Here is an 18,320-nt window from a genome sequence, read left to right as displayed (position 1 = left end):
CACATTGATAATTTCTGGGCTTTTGGGACAGTTTTCATCACATCAATGGCTATTAGAGTAAATGGAAATGCAGTTATAAGGAAATCTATCGCCGACGTCTTATATTTGGCCAACTTCTTGCCCTGCCAGATCCATACACACAGATGTTTAGCGCTGGATAAAGTTTTGAATAAATTACAAGTAGCATGAAATTGAACCCAGTTGAGTGAGAAATTAGAAACTTTAACGTGAAATTGATTCTAATTTCCCCTCTCTGTTTGCACTGAAATTCGATAAAGTATGTGTTGTGGTGGTAACTGATATCATGTAAACTTCTTCTAGTAGTTTCAATGTGGCCCATGCTGCCACAACATTCGCAAAAACCTGGAAAAAAAAATAAAAAAATGTACATACAAAGGATGGAATGCACAGGAATGCTGTATAGATGCTTATCACTGTTAAGTATTTGTATATAGTAAACAAATAAAATGAAATAATTAATAACGCTTGGTTAGCAGCATTGAATTCTGCCATCCTATTATTCTTTAGTTAATATTTATTATGTAAATGTTAATAACGTGGAGATTAAGAACTGCCTACTGGACTGTAACATGGTGACCATTTGTCAGACAATTTGACAACCAGAGGCTGGTTGTCAGGGGAAACAATAAAAAGCAAAACAGAAAATGAAGAGACGACATATATATGTATATATATTGGGTGGGATTGTTGGAACAGGTGCAGCAGACAGTGGGAAGGCAAGACAAAGCAGTCATGTCAGCCACCATGACGCCGGGGAAGGAGGCGAGGTAAACAAATCTCCCCACGTTCATTAGACAAGGGCTGGGTGAGGACCGGCGGTCCCCGTCCCTGGCATAGTGAAAGGAAACAGACACCGGCAGAGCCTGGTGGAGTCAAGTGCGCCCTGCTTCCGGCTGACTTATTAACATTCAGCGCAGCGGTGCCTACTCTTTCCCTCCAGCCAGCTGGGAACTCTGGGATTCAGGCTTTGGAAATCTATTTTGCTTCCAACAAGTCATGTCTGTCTCTATCCCTGCCAGGAATTAAAACTGCTGCCCTTACTTATTTCTCATTTCAAAATAAACACGTTAACTTAATATTAACCTGTCAAGAAACACGTCAAGAAACGTAACGTCATATAAACACTCCACGAAGATAAGAGTTATTAGTCTCGGTGCGATAATGCGGCCCGTCCTCGCCAGTGACAGGAGCAGCCTGCAGACTAGAGCGGAGCTGCGCTTCACAGAGAATCACTGGATCTCGCGAGGTGTCAACACGCCAGCTCAGAAACTGAACTCATGAGAGACTTTGATGTGCGATTCCGCCCCCGTCCCTCGTGCATCTTCTCTTGCAATTAACAGGCAGACCGCGGCAAATCGCTTTGAGGCCTTTCTGACAGTATCAGATGCTGCCGGGCCATAAACAAGCCTCTCAGCGCTTCACTGCTGGAGCCGTCTTCCTAATTGAGAGGGTCTGGCCCTGGTGACAGGGTCTACGGGTGACACTTGTCACTTAAGTCTCTTTTTCTTTTCCTTCTTGTGGACACTGGGGCCAGACATGGTATTACAGACAGCTATTGGTAGAGCCACTAGATTACTCATCAGAAATATAATGAGAACCTAAGCAAAGACACACACTCAACACAAAAAAATGCAAAAACAAATGAATGACACATCAGAAATTGGCACTTTGCTTCTGTGGAGATGTTTTTTTGAACCCAGTGTCTCCTCCTCCTTCTCCTCCTCCTCCTCCTCCTCCACCCTGTGTCATGCTTCTTTAATGACTATGTACTACTCCCTCAGGATGAATAATAACATGCCGTCTATTTTGGGGAATGCTCTAGAGAGTCAACTTCTGCACCTTCTGGGCTCCTGGACGAAGCTCTGACGGGCTCTGAGGACAACCGGGCAGACACTGCTGCAGTGGGTGAGCCCTGTCTGGGAGAGGTGGCTCAAGGTAAATAAGAACATTTGGCTATACTGAAAAGTGAATCAGGGGATGATCAAGGCAAAATTATTGGATTAAGCTTCAAGTTCATTGCTTGTTTCCTACAATGATATTAGGGTGAACAAAGATGTGTAGGTCTCAAATAACTATAATAAAATCCACACAGGATTTCTGAGAACTGCTACTTGTTCTGAGAAATGCTTCTTAATGTTCTAGGAAACCTCGTGTATTTGCTCTGATTACTGTTATTATTGCCTGATCTTTGGAAGATGATCCAGCCTGATCCCAATATAATGTTGAATGGAATGAGCAGCACTTAACACTGGCATCCGTGTTTCTTCAGGTCTCTTTTGTCCTCAGAAGTGAGCTAAATATTGCCACTGACTTGCCACTGGATATACTGGCCGAGACCAAGGTCAAAGCTTTATTGATTAGCTAATGTACTGAAAAATTCAATCTAAGTAAGATAAAATAGCTCAGTGGCAACGTGCTTTGTTGGTGGATTTAACAGCAACACCAAGATGAAAAAAAACCCTGCATGTCTACACCACCCATATATCACCGAGGAATTAGCGCTTATTAGGGCCCAAGACACTCCACGGATGAACTTGATGGTGGATTAGGATCAAAACAGGGAGGCAATATTGTCACAGCGTCCGGAAATTGCCACGTGTGCGTTTTCTGCTTGCTCGGCATGTGCCGTGACTGTGAAGGCTGCTCTTCATTGGACGTCCTCGTGAAATGGCTGGCCGGGGTTTATCTGAATGCTTGGTTCCTGGCCACCCGTTTCTGCAAACAGGACATTTGCCCTCAGAAGTTACCGCCTCTCGCTCCTGTCTGCTACTCGGCTCCTCGCTATTAATATTCATCTCCGGCAGCGCCGTGCGGGGTGCTCTCATCCTTGAGTGTCAGACAAACAAAATGACAGCCCCTTTTGGTAAATGGGATTTTCAGGTAGCCGAGGGACACAAAGAAGGCAGAGGCTGACATGTGGCACGGAGCATGCAAATCCCCCCCTGCTTAACTTGGTCCCCACGGTGCCCTGGCAGGGGCTACCACGAGCGAAGTCAATTACCGGCTCTCAAGTGCCGGTGCCCACACCTGCGCTGTCTGCCGTGGGCTGCAGCGCAGGACCTTTGGTTGGGGAATTCAGATTTGTTTCTCTGCCGTGGGTGTTCGGCTTTCTGCCTCTTCGCCCTGTTCTTGGGATGAGGAGCGCCAGCGTAGGCCTGTGTTGGCGCCTTTTTTGGTTTTGGGATTTACAACTAATGTTCTTTCGTTGCAAGTAGATGGTGCAATTACAGAACCGGCAGGTAGGGAATGTTTGTTAATGTCACATCAAGTATATCCTTAAAACTCACCAAAAATAAACAGGAAAAGGACGACTTTCTTGTTTTCGGTACCTTGGAGAGGAAGAACTAACTACACATCCAGCCCTTTTTGTTGGCGTACAATTTTTAATGATCTTTTTTTTTATTTAGAGCCAATGGGGATGATTGGCTCTCTCACATCCTTCTTCCTCATTCTGGAGTCATGTCCTTTCTGAACACTTCCAATCCTCTACATCTTATTCAGCACCTTAACAACATCCCTTGATAACAGAGATAAAACTTGGAATCTTTCTTTATGTTTAAAAATGATTGGAAAATAAGAATGGGTCTCCACTCAAAGTTACTCTATAAAACAATATAACCCGATACATTTTTATATTTTAGTTAGTCATATTAGTTTTAGTTGAGTTGCTTTTATTGCATTTTCTATAAAAAAAAAGAACACAAGACTCGGACACCAGGTATTCCTATTCTGCCAGAAGATTAATCTGCTAATTGGTCTTCCTTCATCATCCCCGCATCTACACCCACATGCCAAACAGTGTTCAGTTTGTGCTTCAGACATTAAGGACATGAGGGCGCAGCGTCTTAAACCCTGACAACTTTAATAAAAGCAGGTATAATTACAGGTTCTGATTAAGTCAGTGTCCTATGAATCATGACATTTTCTTGTAAAATCACCTTCTCTGACTGCAGAGCTGTGGCTGCCATTGATGTGGTTTACCCTTGTCATGCCCATCAAAGTTTTTTCGGTTTTCGACAGGGTCTTATTTGAATTTTCTGGCTAATCCTTTGGACAATGTGGGCGACGCAGCTTCTCATCAGATTAAAAGAAAACAGTGATTCTTGAGGTCTGATGTCGAGCAGAAATCGTTGAAGACAAATCACATTTTAAACAGAATCAATAGCACTCACCGGGGCAAATTAGAAATACGCACATTGAGCGTGGCTAATGGCAAATCCTGTGGGCCTGAAGAAACAGACAGGGCCATTAGATCAACCAGAGGGCTGGCGCAAACAGCACAAATGACACTGAGTGGAAAAAGATACGAGGTCAAAGGGCAATGCCTGCCTGTCTGAAGCACTTAACCTCGGGATTTTTTTGCCTTTGCCTCCTTCAGCGAGTCAGCTCCTGAGAGCACTTAGCGAGGCCCTTCACAAAGAGCAGTGCGACACACACGCTTTAGCCGAGCACACCTTGCCACTCACATGTAGTTCTTGACATTTCTCAGTGCACAAACACAGTCCCCGGCATGTAAGCCATGCCACCAGCTGATGGGAGCCTCCCGCATTCTTCCTTCAGGTGAGACGGCTGCTGAGTCGGAGGCGCAGGAGGGGAGCCCGGAGGTGATCTATGACGACGTGCCGAGCGAGGACGTACTCTCCGCCGAGGAAGGTCGGTGGGGAGGATTACTGTTCTTCAGTTGAGCAATAATACCCTGGAGGCTGTGCTGCACTCGTTAGATATTGGCCTTGTTGTGCTGCAGTCACAGGCATGAGGCTTAAGACCAAGAAAGGTGACAATGCAACTTTTATAGCACAGCCTCAAAGGGCATTATTAAAATTCTATTTAAAATTCAGTTTGAGTGTTAAACATGCACACTTAGCTTCCTAAACAACGAAGTTAGGAATGATATTTTAGGGGAGACAGATGAATATTGGCCTGGACTAGACCTCTAAATCAATCACAATATGAGGAAATAACTGTGGTTCTTGAAGCGTTTGTGTGATGTTCCATCATTAAACCGCCTGCCTGATATTGTGCTGATGCCTGTCAGGATGCTCATTCCCTGGTTGTCGTGTTGACCAGGTCAAAGGCAGATCTGTTGTTATGGAGATCAGTTGGCCAGATCATCAGTCGAAGATCATCTTTTTTTTTATACATTTTTCAATCCCATGCCTTAATAGGCACCTTATTAATCAGATAATCAGTGTTATTTTTCATATTATAATTATTTAGGGATTTTCCACATATATTATAATAATAATAGATTTATAATATGATGAAACATATATATACATATATTGCTTGCATTCTGCTCCTTCTCCTGTGTTCTGCTAGGTGATATGATCTATGAAGACATACACAGGGAGGAGGGCCAACAGGGTCCAAATGGATGGAGTTCCAGTGAGTTTGAGAGCTACGATGAGCACTCAGACTCCGAGAGCAAGACTTCAACTCGGAGCAAGGTGTGTGTGTGTGTGAATACATGTGAAGACTAAGAACAAAGACAATCTCACCAGCAGTGTTGCATTTATCTCTCTGTATGTGCAAATATACAATTTGCGTGCTGCTGTGAGTCTACGTGACTTTCAGATACCCCTCAGTAGGCCCGCAATCAGGATCAACAGCGTGATAAAAAGCTCCTTTTACTCATGTTTCACAAACAGCTGAGCTGTGATAAAAATGTGATAAAAGGAATGTTTTGCATTGTAAAAAAAAAAAAAGAGCTGCGGATGCATAATACATCAGAAACTGAGCACTTTAGGCCCTGTTCCCCACACTTTCCTCTGTTCTCCGCCACCGGGTGGCAGTGTCTGGCCGCGCTAGCCGCCCTCCTCCGAGAACCAGCAGACGAGCCCCCCTCCCCGTCCTCCCGGTCTTCCATAATGACTCCGTAATGATGGCCACAGCGGCTGATTGCTTTCACTTTGTACTGCCCTCCCTGCCTTTTGCACTCGTGAGGTCAGGGTGTGTGTGTGTGTGTGTGTGTGTGTGTGTGTGCGTGCAGAAAAACGCTTGGCTCAGGCGCTGCTCCGTTGGATGCTAATTTCCCCTCCATCCCCTCCCTCGACCCATGTAGTGTTTTATTCCTCCCTTTAAAGCGTCAAAGTAAAATTCAATTATGACCTGCGTCTAATTCAGTTCTGATTCTACGCAGTGTCGACAGTAAATTAATATTCCCAATTACGAATCTGAAACCGGTATCCATCGCGAGCCTCCTGTGGCGCCGGGCTTTAAAAAATAAATCTTGTACCAATGGTGTACAAGTTGTAATTGGCTGCACAAAGCAGAAGAATGCTTGCCCAGATCAATGCTAGCCCAAATGGTTTGGTTATGAAAATGTGGGGATGGGAGGATTTAGCAGAAATTAGCATCACAGAGGGGGAAAAAGAGACTTTGAGCGAGAGAGAAAAGGAGAAAAGAACCCCCCTGCCCCCCTCCCCACTCTTCCCACTTCTCTGCCCGGGCTGCTTCGGCTCACAACCAAAGCCGTGCGCTCGGCTTCAATCGCTCTGCCGCATAGCTCTGCCATCTCCCCCCCTTCCTGATGGTGCCGTGCTGATTTTTTTTTTTTTTGCCCCCCGTCCCTCCTTCATGTCTCTGTCTTTCTTCTGCCTCTTCCTTCCTCTCTTCCCTTGCACCTGTTCCTTCCTCCTGCGTGGTTGCCGTGGTGATACCTGTAGCTCTCCCCTGACATTCGGCGCCTGAGGGAGCGCTGCGCCAGGACCAGGCGGGAGATAGCCATCAGACTGGGGGGCAAACACAGCTATGACATGAAGGTATCTGCCGCAACTTCCACAAAGGGGGGTTCTACAGCAGGGTTCTTCAGATCGTGGTCCTCAAGGTCCATCTTCTCCATCCTCCAACCTTTAACTCGCCGCAGTCTCAAGTTGGGCAGAAGTGAATCAGTGAAACACTTGCCTATGAACCAGAAGACCTAATGGGAGAAGCCGAAGAAAGAAGAAGAAGTCCGTCTATTCAGACATTTCAGAGTTAGCGTAGCATCAGTCAGTCAAGTTACTTGTCTTTAGTTGTCAGCCTTTGAGGTTAATTCGCTTATTGGCCTTTACACCCACTGTCTCGTCTCCTGTTGAGGACACAGTGAGAGTGTTTAGTCAGTGTGTGTATTTGAGAGAGACAGTGAGTTTTTAAGCTACTGTTATTCTTGATTTGTGCGAACAACGAGTATTATAAGCCAAAAACGACGCAAACTGTGGCCTGCTGACAGGAGGGGTTTTAAGTATCCAGAACAAGATGTCAGTCATGCCTTTAAGCTCCTCCCATCACGATTCAGCGTTCACCTTTTGTCAGAAATAGTTACATTTACAGCATTTATCAGACGCCCTTATCCAGAGCGACTTACAACCAGTAGTTACAAGGACAGTCCCCCTGGAGCAATTTAGGGTTAAGTGTCTTGCTCAGGGACACAATGGTAGTAAATGGGATTTGAACCTGGGTCTTCTGGTTCATAGGCGAGTGTCTTACCCACTAGGCTACTAGCCCCCCATGGTAGTAACATTATTAGTTACACACCAGTATATAATTTTGTTAATATCATAGACTGCTGCCCACATGCTATGTATGTTTACTCCTGGTTTGGACACTATAAGATCTAAGCACACTCACATACTGAGTGCTGTGAATTGTATTTCCTGAGACCTTTTATGCTGCGCAGAAAGAACTTTTCGCTGTGATTTGATTGGGGACAGTGAGTGGAGATTAGTTTTGTGATTAGATATTTTGCTGTTTTGTGATTGATTGGAGCCCGATACCAGATGGCATAATGTCCTGTAATCGTGACAAACCTTTTTTTTTTCTTGTTGAGGCATCTGTGAAGCTGTGGCAAATGTGGCAGAATCAAATGCTTTTGGGTGTAAGCGAAAAACAGGAATGCGTACAGTGCCTTTCAAATCCAATTTCTCTCCTTATGCTTAATGACAAATGGCACAAATTGTACCACTGTGACATCAGTTGTCTGAAGAAAGCAGAAATTCATTAGAGCTCATTATACAGCTTTATACAGCCATACGACATAGCACATCGAGGACAACAGTTCACCAGTGTTCGACCAATCATAATTAAAATAGTTTTGTTCATGTTTTGCTGCATTTTTGTGAAGCACAGTGTACAGTATGTGAGGTTTGTCAGTCATCGTCATGGACACCACCCACTTAAAACATCATTAAAGGTCTTCTTCTGGGTGAGAGAAATAAGGAAAATGGCTGGGTAAATCCCAAATACTTGAATTCTTGATGTGGCTCCCCAAGCACCATGTCTGTTGTAGTGCTTTGAAAATAGTTTTGTATGCGTCTGAGCTCAAAGAAAAAAAAAAAAGGACTATGTGGACGTGCAACAGGAAACTAAACCTATGGGGCAAAAATTCATAGAAGAAAACAAGTAGCACCCTGCAGCCTGCATGTCCGCTTTAGGCCTCAGCAACAGCCTGATGGAACTATGCCGTAAAATGTGTTGAACACATGAATTCAATTTCCAATTTCTCAGAAGTTTTGCATGGAGTGGCCCTTTAACCTCCGTCTCGCTCCCTTTCTGTTTCCGCCCGTGCAGAGTGATGGACTGCGTCGTTTGATATGAGCTGATATGAAGTTTCTGCACTCCATAGAGGGAGTTGTCGGTTATGAAGGCTCATGAATAAATGGCCTGTGTTTACTGCCACAGACACTTACTGCCATGCTCTCCCAATTTATGACCTGATTCCCGGCGCTCATAAAGATGAAAAAGGGTCTAAAATAAACCAAAAACGCTAGTGTGGGTTTAGGCCCATGCTGTCAGTTCTCCGCGCCGCTGGGACCGAGAGGATGGGTTTGAGGTCTGTGAGAAAGGCTCCGCTAAGCGGCTTACAGCCATCTTCACATCTCCGATTCAGCGCCTTGTGCTGAGATTGTTGACCTTTTCCCAACAGGAGTGGTCAAAAAGATTCCTGACCCCATCGTCTCTGCTCTCTGAAGCCTGTCGGGGTGGAAGCCGCTCCTCACACCCTCTTTGCCCACACAGGTGCACCAGCTGATGCGGGCGGCTCGCAGCGGGACCAAGGATGGGCTGGAGAAGACGAAAATAGCTGTCATGAGGAAGGTCTCCTTCCTACAAAAAAAGGACCACTCAGGTAGGCTGGGCAGGGTTTGTTTGCACTCGTGCTGCTTTTTTGATGAGTTCCTCAAGGGCGGAACACTCTTTCTAGGAATCAGAGACAGTGGGTATACATTGTTCACTGATTTGCCGCACAGGGAGGGGCATTCTGTTCGCTTGCATTACTACACTTCTGCTGAGTCCGGTTCTGTGGCTCAGCACAATGGAACAGATAATTCGGCCACCCCACTGACTTACCCAAGTTTTTCTTCTTTGAAGGAGCAGACAGTCTAAAGGAAACATAAGAGCGAACTGATCTAGATGATGCAAGTTGTATGAAAGAGCTGTAAGATCAAGCCAGGCCAGCGTGGTGTGATTATAGACAGCCAGTGTGTCTGACGAAGCGGTGTGATGCGTGGGAGAAAAGTCCAGAATGATGCAGCTCTGCAATGCAACTGCTGGGGCTTGATATTGGAGTAAAAAAAATGACACACAGCTTGTATAGCAAAGTTGCGGAATGAATGAAGAAATGAAGAATGTCAGGGAATGAGAGCCATAGGGGTAATATGTGACATTTTGGCAACAACAATTTAACTTATTTAGATCTAACATTGATTTGATTTAATTTTTTAAAACACATAGATGACAGTGTACTTAGTGAACAATATTTTCTATTTTATTTTTACATTTTTAGCACAAAGTGCATCTGTTTATTCAAAGTTGTTGTAATTTTCAGGATTTTACAGAAGTGTTAATATTTTATTTAACATTATTTCCACAGCCATAACTATTTGACTGCAGGACCCATTAAGTGACAATGTAAATTGTACAGCTATTCAGATTATAACGAGGATATACATTTTATATAAATGTCATTGATCTTACAAATCTCAAAGATTTCTATTTTGTACAGCTTTGAAAAAGTGGTGCATCTTTGGGAGCTGGTGTACCACAATTGAAGAAGCAAGGTCATAGGCTGATGAATGAGCCCATTCACATAAAAAAGAGCAATGGCCTGATGATGAAAATTATCTAGACCCCATCAACTGAGCAGTTATTGGAGATTAGATACCAATTTCATGACCAGCAATTCTCAAACTTTTTCAGATGTAGCAAGGAAGAATTTTTTTTTAAACATATGCCCCAATGCTGTCTTAGACAGTGTCTCCAACATCATTCTGACGCTATGTGGACGCTATGCTAACATATCAAGAGTCTTGTGCCTTCTGGCTGTGGTTCTCATTCCCTGCACCTGGCGGATGTTCGACCTACAACATTCATTATTCACCTATTGATGACCATATAAGCCTAATTAAGTTGGAATATGGTGATGTAGGTTATGTCATGTAGGCTATGTTGTTTTGTGTCATTTTTGAGTCTGTAAAACTTTTGGCTGGGCTTTTTGAGGTTGGAGTGCTGCATTTCCTGCGTGACAACTCTTTGGCAAACCAGCTACACCTATTGTAAAATGCAATAACTGGGGGGACTGAAAAGCAGGGCTATTTTTGAAGAACCCTATAAGGTATTTTTTGCTGGCAGCCGTGACAAATAGCTGAATGGCCTTCTGCTACCTGTGCGGAGAACATTCTGGCACATCTCTGAACGCTGCGTGTAGTTAGGCGCGCAACAGCAGAGATGCAGCTTTTGAGTTTTTTTTTTTCCCTACAGAACTTTTTCATATTGCCTCCAGCTTTCAGAGATATAATATGTTCTGAATGTTTTGGTTTGCTTTGCTGTGCTGGGAATGATAAAGTGCGTGTGTGTGTTTTTATTTATAGAGGATGCAGAGGATGATGCGGGATACTTAGACGTGACTGTGTCCGAAACCAAGCATCCTCCTCCACAGCTGGGGCCCATGCCAGATGGACTTAGCAGCTATCAGGTCTGTGTGAGTGAAAATAAAGTAGAAGTGGAAACATTTTTTCTTTTCTCCTTTTACTGAAAGGAAAAAACAGAACAGGTTGATGCTTAGATGAACTCAGCTAAATAAAGATAGAAACAACGTGAAGGCTTCTGTAGATCCTTTTTATATTTCTCATGGCCTCATTGTTTTCACCTTTGAATCAAAACCATGCAAAGGATGAAGATGACTCTATACAGATTTCAAATAATGCAAATTCAGAATTTAAGATTTTTTTTTATGATGGCTAAACTGCCTAGTCATGGCTAGTCAAATGTTTATATACACAAATCATCCATAACAATATGACCAGCCATATGTCCCATTTCTGGTCTTACTACCACTGTGCAGACCAGAGCTGCAGATTTGGAAATGCTTGGACAATTTGTCAGTTGCACAAATTCCTTCAGTTGTGTGTTTCTGGCATATCAGCTTCAAGGACAAACTGTGTGCTTGCTACCTAATATATCCCAAAATGTTATTTAATGTAATGTTATGGCTGACTGGTGTAAGTGTAGTTATTATTATTATTATTTTTTTGCTAACAATATCCTATTCTCAAGCACCATTTTTCACACTGGATGCAATTCTACTATAAATGCTTTCTTACCCATTCAGACCATGAGGTGGTCTAGATTTTTGGTGCCTTAATTACCCAACATGCACCCTGTCCCTCCTGAGTTATCCTGTCTGTTCCAGTCTTTAATTGCCTGCCTCTTCCCCAGATATTGCGTCGCCACATCCTGTGCTCAATTGTCCAAAGCGAGCGGAGCTACCTCGAGTCCCTGAAGAGGATACTTCAGGTGAGGCTACCGGCCTAATGGGTGTGTTCTTCCACCTTGCCAGAACTGTATGTAGCTTGTAGGACATCACACATTGCCTGTGTGTATCGGTGGGAATATGCCGATGCACTGTATCGGCACGTTTCGAAGAAATTAAGCATCCTCATAACACAGCAAATTTGCATATGGTTGGAAATTCCTCCTCTTCTATCATACCTACTAATTTTATAATTCTATGTTAGTGAACAATGTGTCCAACAAGTACGTGATAAAGCTACTTGACTCCAATAAAGGCTTGCTACAGGACACAATAAAGATTAAGGACACAACAACAATGAAGTTTTTCAAGTGAAAGCACAAACAGCAGAGACCTGATGTTGCCACTCTTTAGTCAGATTTTCCCTACACTCTAAATGAGTGTGGATTTTCTGAGCAGAGAGATTAGCTTCCTTAAAAGATGAATTGTTTATTTAAAAAAAGGCTTTTTTTTTACCCAGCAAAGATTCCCTTTCAGTGCTTCTTCACACTGTGAGTCACATGCCTGTTGGAGCGCGTTCAAGCAATATGAAAGGCACAGATAACATTGTGCTGCCGAATTATTATTTCTGAATATAAGGACAACACATAATGTTGAAAATCCCATGACGGGAGTGTGTGTGTGTGTGTGTGTGTGTGTGTGTATATGTGTGTGAATGAGAGCTGTTGTACATTACACTTTAGATGACAAACATGTAAAAGACTTCATCAAAAGCATAAAAAGGACAGTTTTTCTAGTTAAAGCGTTTTATGTGTCGGTGTCCTGAAAAAGGGCCGCTGCAGTGTCTCAAGTGTGGAGATGTTTAAACCAGCCATGCACAACTCGAATAAACCAAGGTCATGGTCCCTTTGAACCAGTCTCTTGGACTCCATAATAAAACGAAGTCTGTTTCCATACATGATATCCTGACAGTTTTCACTATTGACTTCAGTAAGAAAGCATTTAGGTTGCATTCAGCTTTAAGAAAATATTGACAATGTTTGTGACATGAAGACAAAATATGACCACAAGGTTCTATTGGTATATATACTATTCAGTATTATACTAAATATACCATACTATACTCAGAAATGAGCCTGGATCTTAAGATCTGATGCATATATACGTTATTTGTTTAGACTCATCAGATGTACAGAGATGCTTATGTCCCCCAATCCTGTTCCTCAGGAATACCAGAGGCCCCTGATGGAGGCGGAGCCACGCATCTTGAGCCCCAGGAAGATCCGTCCCATTTTCTTCCGGCTGCGCGAAATCAGGCAGTGCCATTCCATGTTCCAGATTGCCCTGGCGTCCCGTGTGGCCGAGTGGGACACCTGCGAGAAGATCGGTGACCTCTTTGTGGCCTCTGTGAGTCTTCTGTGCCACTGGGAATCCCTGTAATGAACACGGCTTCTAATAGCATGCCTGTCTGTATATGTGTCTTGATGCTATTTACTGCGTCAAGCAGGAGGCGTAACGCTCTGCTTCAAACACAGAATCTATTACGGCCATGATGAATTTCTCTTGAGCTGCAAATGAAGCGGATGCTTCTGCTATATGCATATTACGGCTGGAGGGGGGCTAATGGACTAATAAATTAGCTTGCCGCTGTGACCCTGAACATAGTCCTCCTCAATAAGCTCTATTCATTATTTACCAGATAAAAGGCTACTTTTGCTCCCCCCCTACGACCCCATTCATTGTGTGCCACCATTGATCTGACAACCCTGCAGCAAGAGGTGCTGTCAAGTTCCCACATGAATACAAAAATATAACATTGATTTCTGTTTTTTTTTTCACACTGTCATGTGTGCAAGGTGCAATCGTGTGAATAGCTGGGCTTGGCCTTGGTGAGCATGTGTAATGCATGTGGGCGTGGTGTTATAGTACCTAGTTTGGTTTGCAGCACCTGCTATTTTTTGAGGGGTAGGCTATAATAATAAGCTACTCAGCATGCCATCAGCCTTGCCACACAGGCAGCGTGGTTGATGCAAATTCCTTTAAAGGTTTTCTGGTTATATGCTTTGCTTCCCAGTGTGATATTGAAAAAGATGAAAGCAATTGATAGCACCAGAAATGTGATGGTCACATTGAAATGGTTGCATAATACATAAAACCTATAGAAAACCTCAATTTCTGACCTTCAACATGCTTGTAATCATATTGTATGTTCACTGTCATGAATTTCTTTGTGTATTGCATATGCTTGCTCTGTATTTTAGGCTGTGCAGTGGTTAGAGTCGAGCTGGAAATAGTTAAGTTGTGTGCGTGTGTCGTTAATTTCCCACCACGCTCCTGCAAATGCTGGTGTCAGCAGCTACGTTTGTGTTTAATCAAAGCTGAATGAATGGATGCGTGCCATGCCCCCTGCTCTCAACAGGCCTTTCTGTAATGGATTGCCGGCTGCTTTGGTCCCTCCGAATGGTAAACAGATCAAGTTTATAAGCATCCTTCTGAAATTATCATCAATTTCTAATTACATCCTCTCGCAAAAACACGCTCACCTGTGGATTGCTGTTTGGAGTGATTCGGCCCGGACTCCCATTGGAATGAACGATGGCTCCATAATGCAAGTGTGTCTCAACATATCATTATGACAACAGATGCAAAAAGGCGCTGAAGACCTTCACTGAGAGCTTGGTGGCTTGTTTTATGATGCTGTGATTCATTTTTTACGCTGTCATTCTCAGTGTTTAATGCATTTTAGGCAATGCGGCAATTATTGATCATGCTATGAAGTAATAATTGCATTATCTACACAGCTTCTCACATCCATTAACTTTAGATGTGCTTCAGATTCCCCATGACCCTGAGCAGTTTGAAAGTTGTATTTTAACATCTGCCACATGTATTTCTATGCGACAAAATCTGGTGACATGCTGGTTTTGAAGGTTTGACCAGCATCTTCAGTAACTTAAAGGTAACAAATAAACTCCTCATGATCCCATCTGGATTTTGAAAATGAATGAATGGGTAAAATTTCTGAACCCAGCAGAAGATTTTTTAGCTCTTTTCCTCCTTAACACATTTCATCTTGGATTTTAAACAGTTCTCCAAGTCCATGGTGGTGGATGTGTACAGTGACTACGTGAACAACTTCACCAATGCCATGGCCATCATCAAGAAAGCCTGCATGTCCAAACCCGCATTCCTGGACTTCCTCAAGGTGAAGATGCTCATCATCTCTGTTCCTTGTAGGCTGTATGATTTTTTTCCCATTACCTACAATGATTCATGAACATTGCAGAGTCACTCAGATTTGGTCTATTTTTACACCAAAAGCAACTAGAGATAAACCTGAGGAAAGGCAATGTCAGATCACTTATCAAAAGTGTTTCCTGCATATTTATTTTAATGAAGGAGACTTTTTCATCCAGTGCTTTTTGAATGAAATTTCAGGGGCCCACTAAATGGCTTTTTCTCAAGAAATCCACACATGCAAGCAACAGTTAAACATAAATGACTGCTTCAAAATGTTATATCACCCATTTGACCAATGCCTTGTATTTAAGCAGTAGTAACCTCCGGCATTGCTCTGGAGAACGCCACTGCACAGTCAGGCACAGTTTCCAACGCTTGCCAAGCTTTAAGGTCAAAGAATTGGGAATCAATACTGTAATACCAACCTCCGCCAACTCACTTTGTGCTTGCACAGAGCTCATAGATCCTGAGCCTTGCAGGTGTGGATGTCTCATCCAGTCTCCAGATCTTGCCTCTGCTTATTCCTGCTTGCTGTAGGGCTAATATCCATATCTACAGAAAACATCTCTTAATCCACCTCTTTGCAGAAGAAGCAGGTTTCCAGCACGGACCGAATCACCCTCTATGGCTTGATGGTGAAGCCCATCCAACGGTTTCCACAGTTCATCCTGCTGCTGCAGGTCAGTGTTCCACTGGCAAGTGTTTTCTCATGTATTGACAATTTTCTCTAAACTTATTGGAGACAGATTCCATTGTCCAAGACAATGGCATCTTGTAAGCATTGTGGTCCAAAGTTGTTGTATTATTAACAACGTCAGAAACATTCATCGTTTCCTTGAACATGTTCACATTTATTCTCATTTAAAAAATCCTAAAAACAGTGCAACATATATATATGCATTACAAGAAATCCTGCAGAATCTGCAGAAGGACTGTTTATAGACTGCTTGAAAATCTCTAAAGCAGAATTCAAACACCCCTGTGGCAGGCTTTTGGAATAGAACAGTAATTTGATCAAATATTGGTTATAAGCCTACTTGGAGACAGTCAGTGATTGCAACTACTTTTGAAACCCTGTTGTAATAGTGACATTATCCTTGCTAACAACACTCTGGGCCAGGAATGAAGCAATGTGAAAAAAAAAGTGGTGTCCTTTGAACAACTCTTGCAATTCACGCATCAGGGGAAAGAGTTGACTTGGGCCGCAAATATCATTCCGACCTCCCAAGACAAGGTCCCAGAAAGGACAGGAAAATGTCAGAATCTGTCTGCTGTCGAGTGCTTTATCTGCCCTGCATTATCCCCACTCCCCAGTGCCGAAGCCATGAGTCGTGAATTTGAACTTTCCACACAGGGACCGCGGCACTTCATTTCATACCCCAGTAGACATTGATTATCCATGAATTTTAAAGATAAGTTATGAATGTGAATCAGGCATTTTCTCGTCATGCTGAGACCGTCAGGATTTGGAAAGTGCCTACATAATCACCCAGCCAACACCCCCCAACCAACGCTGAGACTGAGAGAAGCTGACACGTAGGCCTGCATGTGTAAAGTAAACATATAAAGCATACACCCCCCCCTCCATCCCTCCACTCGCTCGTACTTCTTCCCTTTCTCACATCCCTGTCTTTTCCCCTTAGCCTCTCTTCTCTCTATACTTTTCCTGCCTCCTCTCTCGCTCTCTCATGCCCATATGCACAGTCGCAGGGGGGGTTTGAAGCGCCTGATAGTTGTTTCCCTGCCAGTGCAGTCATGGCCCTGTGCTTCCTGATAAGCACTCCCCGAGGGTCCACACACACACACACACACACACACACACACACTCATGCAATACTTTATTTATGGGAGGGGACGTAAATGTGTGTGCTCTGCGTATAGTTTCTCACTTTAACGCCATCTGCACAAAAGCACACTTTATTTATTTATCTAGAATTATAAGACAATTTTTAGTACGTGTCCCTAATTGTGACATTATTGTTTTTTTCAGATTATGTTTTACATGAAGGCAGTTGGCTGGCATTTGATAAGTAGTGAGATGAGATGGGACATTGGCGATGTCCAATGAATTGACCAAATGGCGAACGGTTTAGCTGTTGGACGGTTGGTTAGATTTTGTATTATGCCATCACGTGAACTGATTGAGAAAAAACTTGATCCCCTTCCTTAACAGCACTGTGGCGGTTACAGCGGCGTGAATACAAATGCTTTAGGAGAAACTGTCCATGTCCTTGTGTGTTCACTCGCAAAGTCAACACCACATCTGCAGCACTTCTTTAGTTCTGTACAGAGTTTTTTTTTTAATATATGTGACTCTGTCAGTCGACAGGTTTTCTTCTTATTGTACAGATTCTACTTGTCCTGAATGTCCTGTAGGAACACACTGACACTGCAGCAGCTCTGCTAACGTGTCTTCATGAAGGGAGGGGCGGGGGAAAACTTTTTTTTATTTTTTACATGCAGTCTTAGCGAGTTTAGCTCAAATCGCAAATTACGATCCCGTGCCAGCAAGCAGCTGTCAGTGTGTGACCAATGTAATTACCAGAATGGGCTGAAGTTATGACTCTTCCATTAATGCCTCTTTAAAAAGGCAGAATGGATTCCCATTACGGTGAACTTTGACTTGTTAGGATCACTGAACTTGGTCCGGTCAACGTGGTAAAATGTCTGGCTTTCAGCGGGCGACGTGGCTTCTGACCCTTTTTTTCCTCTGCCTTTCTGCCTCTCCCTTCTCCCCACCCCAGGACATGTTGAAGAACACGCCGAAGGGTCATGTAGACCGACTCCCGCTGCAGCTGGCCTTGACGGAGCTGGAGACCCTGGCTGAGAAGCTAAATGAGCAGAAGCGATTGGCAGACCAGATAACAGAGACCCAGCAGCTCGCGCGCAGCATTAGCGATCGCTCGCTCAGCAAGGCAAGAGCTCCAACTCTCCACGCTTCAAAGGCGTCACATACATTAAGTGCTGCGGGCATATTGGTTCAGGTCTGTTCTGAATGCGGCGCTCTGATTAGCTGAGAGAATTTTGTGCCCTCAAGCCATCCTGCAGTCCACCACAGCATCTGTAGAATGATTCAAGTATGGAACATTGTTATTAGCAAAATTTCCTAAACATCTCATACATAATGCATGACCAACCTTCTCAAAGACCATGTCAAGTGCAGAAACATTTGCCATATAACCATGCATTTCCTTTTTTTAATAGACTGTTCAAAAGAGAGTGCACACTCCTGTCAAATCCAGCAAAACACATACACACCCACACAAAATGGCTGATGTATTTAAATTTACACCTGAGTCCATTACATTTTTTAACAGTGCAGGATTTTATCCAC

General features: G+C 43.5%; 1 protein-coding gene across 4 annotated transcripts in view; it reads left to right on the top strand.

Moving 5' to 3' along the window:
* arhgef10la (Rho guanine nucleotide exchange factor (GEF) 10-like a) overlaps nucleotides 1–18,320 on the top strand; it is a 91,274-nt gene that overhangs the window by 9,376 nt on the left and 63,578 nt on the right. For 3 of the 4 annotated variants that reach the window (XR_003751390.1, XM_028997818.1, XM_028997816.1), the window contains exons 4-14: nucleotides 1,844–1,956; nucleotides 4,582–4,674; nucleotides 5,341–5,468; nucleotides 6,687–6,782; nucleotides 9,016–9,124; nucleotides 10,866–10,969; nucleotides 11,713–11,790; nucleotides 12,974–13,153; nucleotides 14,835–14,951; nucleotides 15,574–15,666; nucleotides 17,731–17,901. Coding sequence is in view for 3 of the 4 variants with exons in the window: in XM_028997818.1 (XP_028853651.1) it covers nucleotides 1,844–1,956; nucleotides 4,582–4,674; nucleotides 5,341–5,468; nucleotides 6,687–6,782; nucleotides 9,016–9,124; nucleotides 10,866–10,969; nucleotides 11,713–11,790; nucleotides 12,974–13,153; nucleotides 14,835–14,951; nucleotides 15,574–15,666; nucleotides 17,731–17,901 (1,282 nt within the window). In the remaining variant the exon portion in view is untranslated. The remainder of the gene's footprint in view (nucleotides 1–1,843; nucleotides 1,957–4,581; nucleotides 4,675–5,340; nucleotides 5,469–6,686; nucleotides 6,783–9,015; nucleotides 9,125–10,865; nucleotides 10,970–11,712; nucleotides 11,791–12,973; nucleotides 13,154–14,834; nucleotides 14,952–15,573; nucleotides 15,667–17,730; nucleotides 17,902–18,320) is intronic. The other variant, XM_028997817.1, reaches the window with a different exon arrangement.

This window comes from Denticeps clupeoides, chromosome 12, assembly GCF_900700375.1.
Source record: "Denticeps clupeoides chromosome 12, fDenClu1.1, whole genome shotgun sequence".
In the NCBI taxonomy this organism is placed as follows: domain Eukaryota; kingdom Metazoa; phylum Chordata; class Actinopteri; order Clupeiformes; family Denticipitidae; genus Denticeps; species Denticeps clupeoides.
Note: the sequence above shows the minus strand (reverse complement) of the source record. Positions and strands in the feature narration are given on the sequence as shown.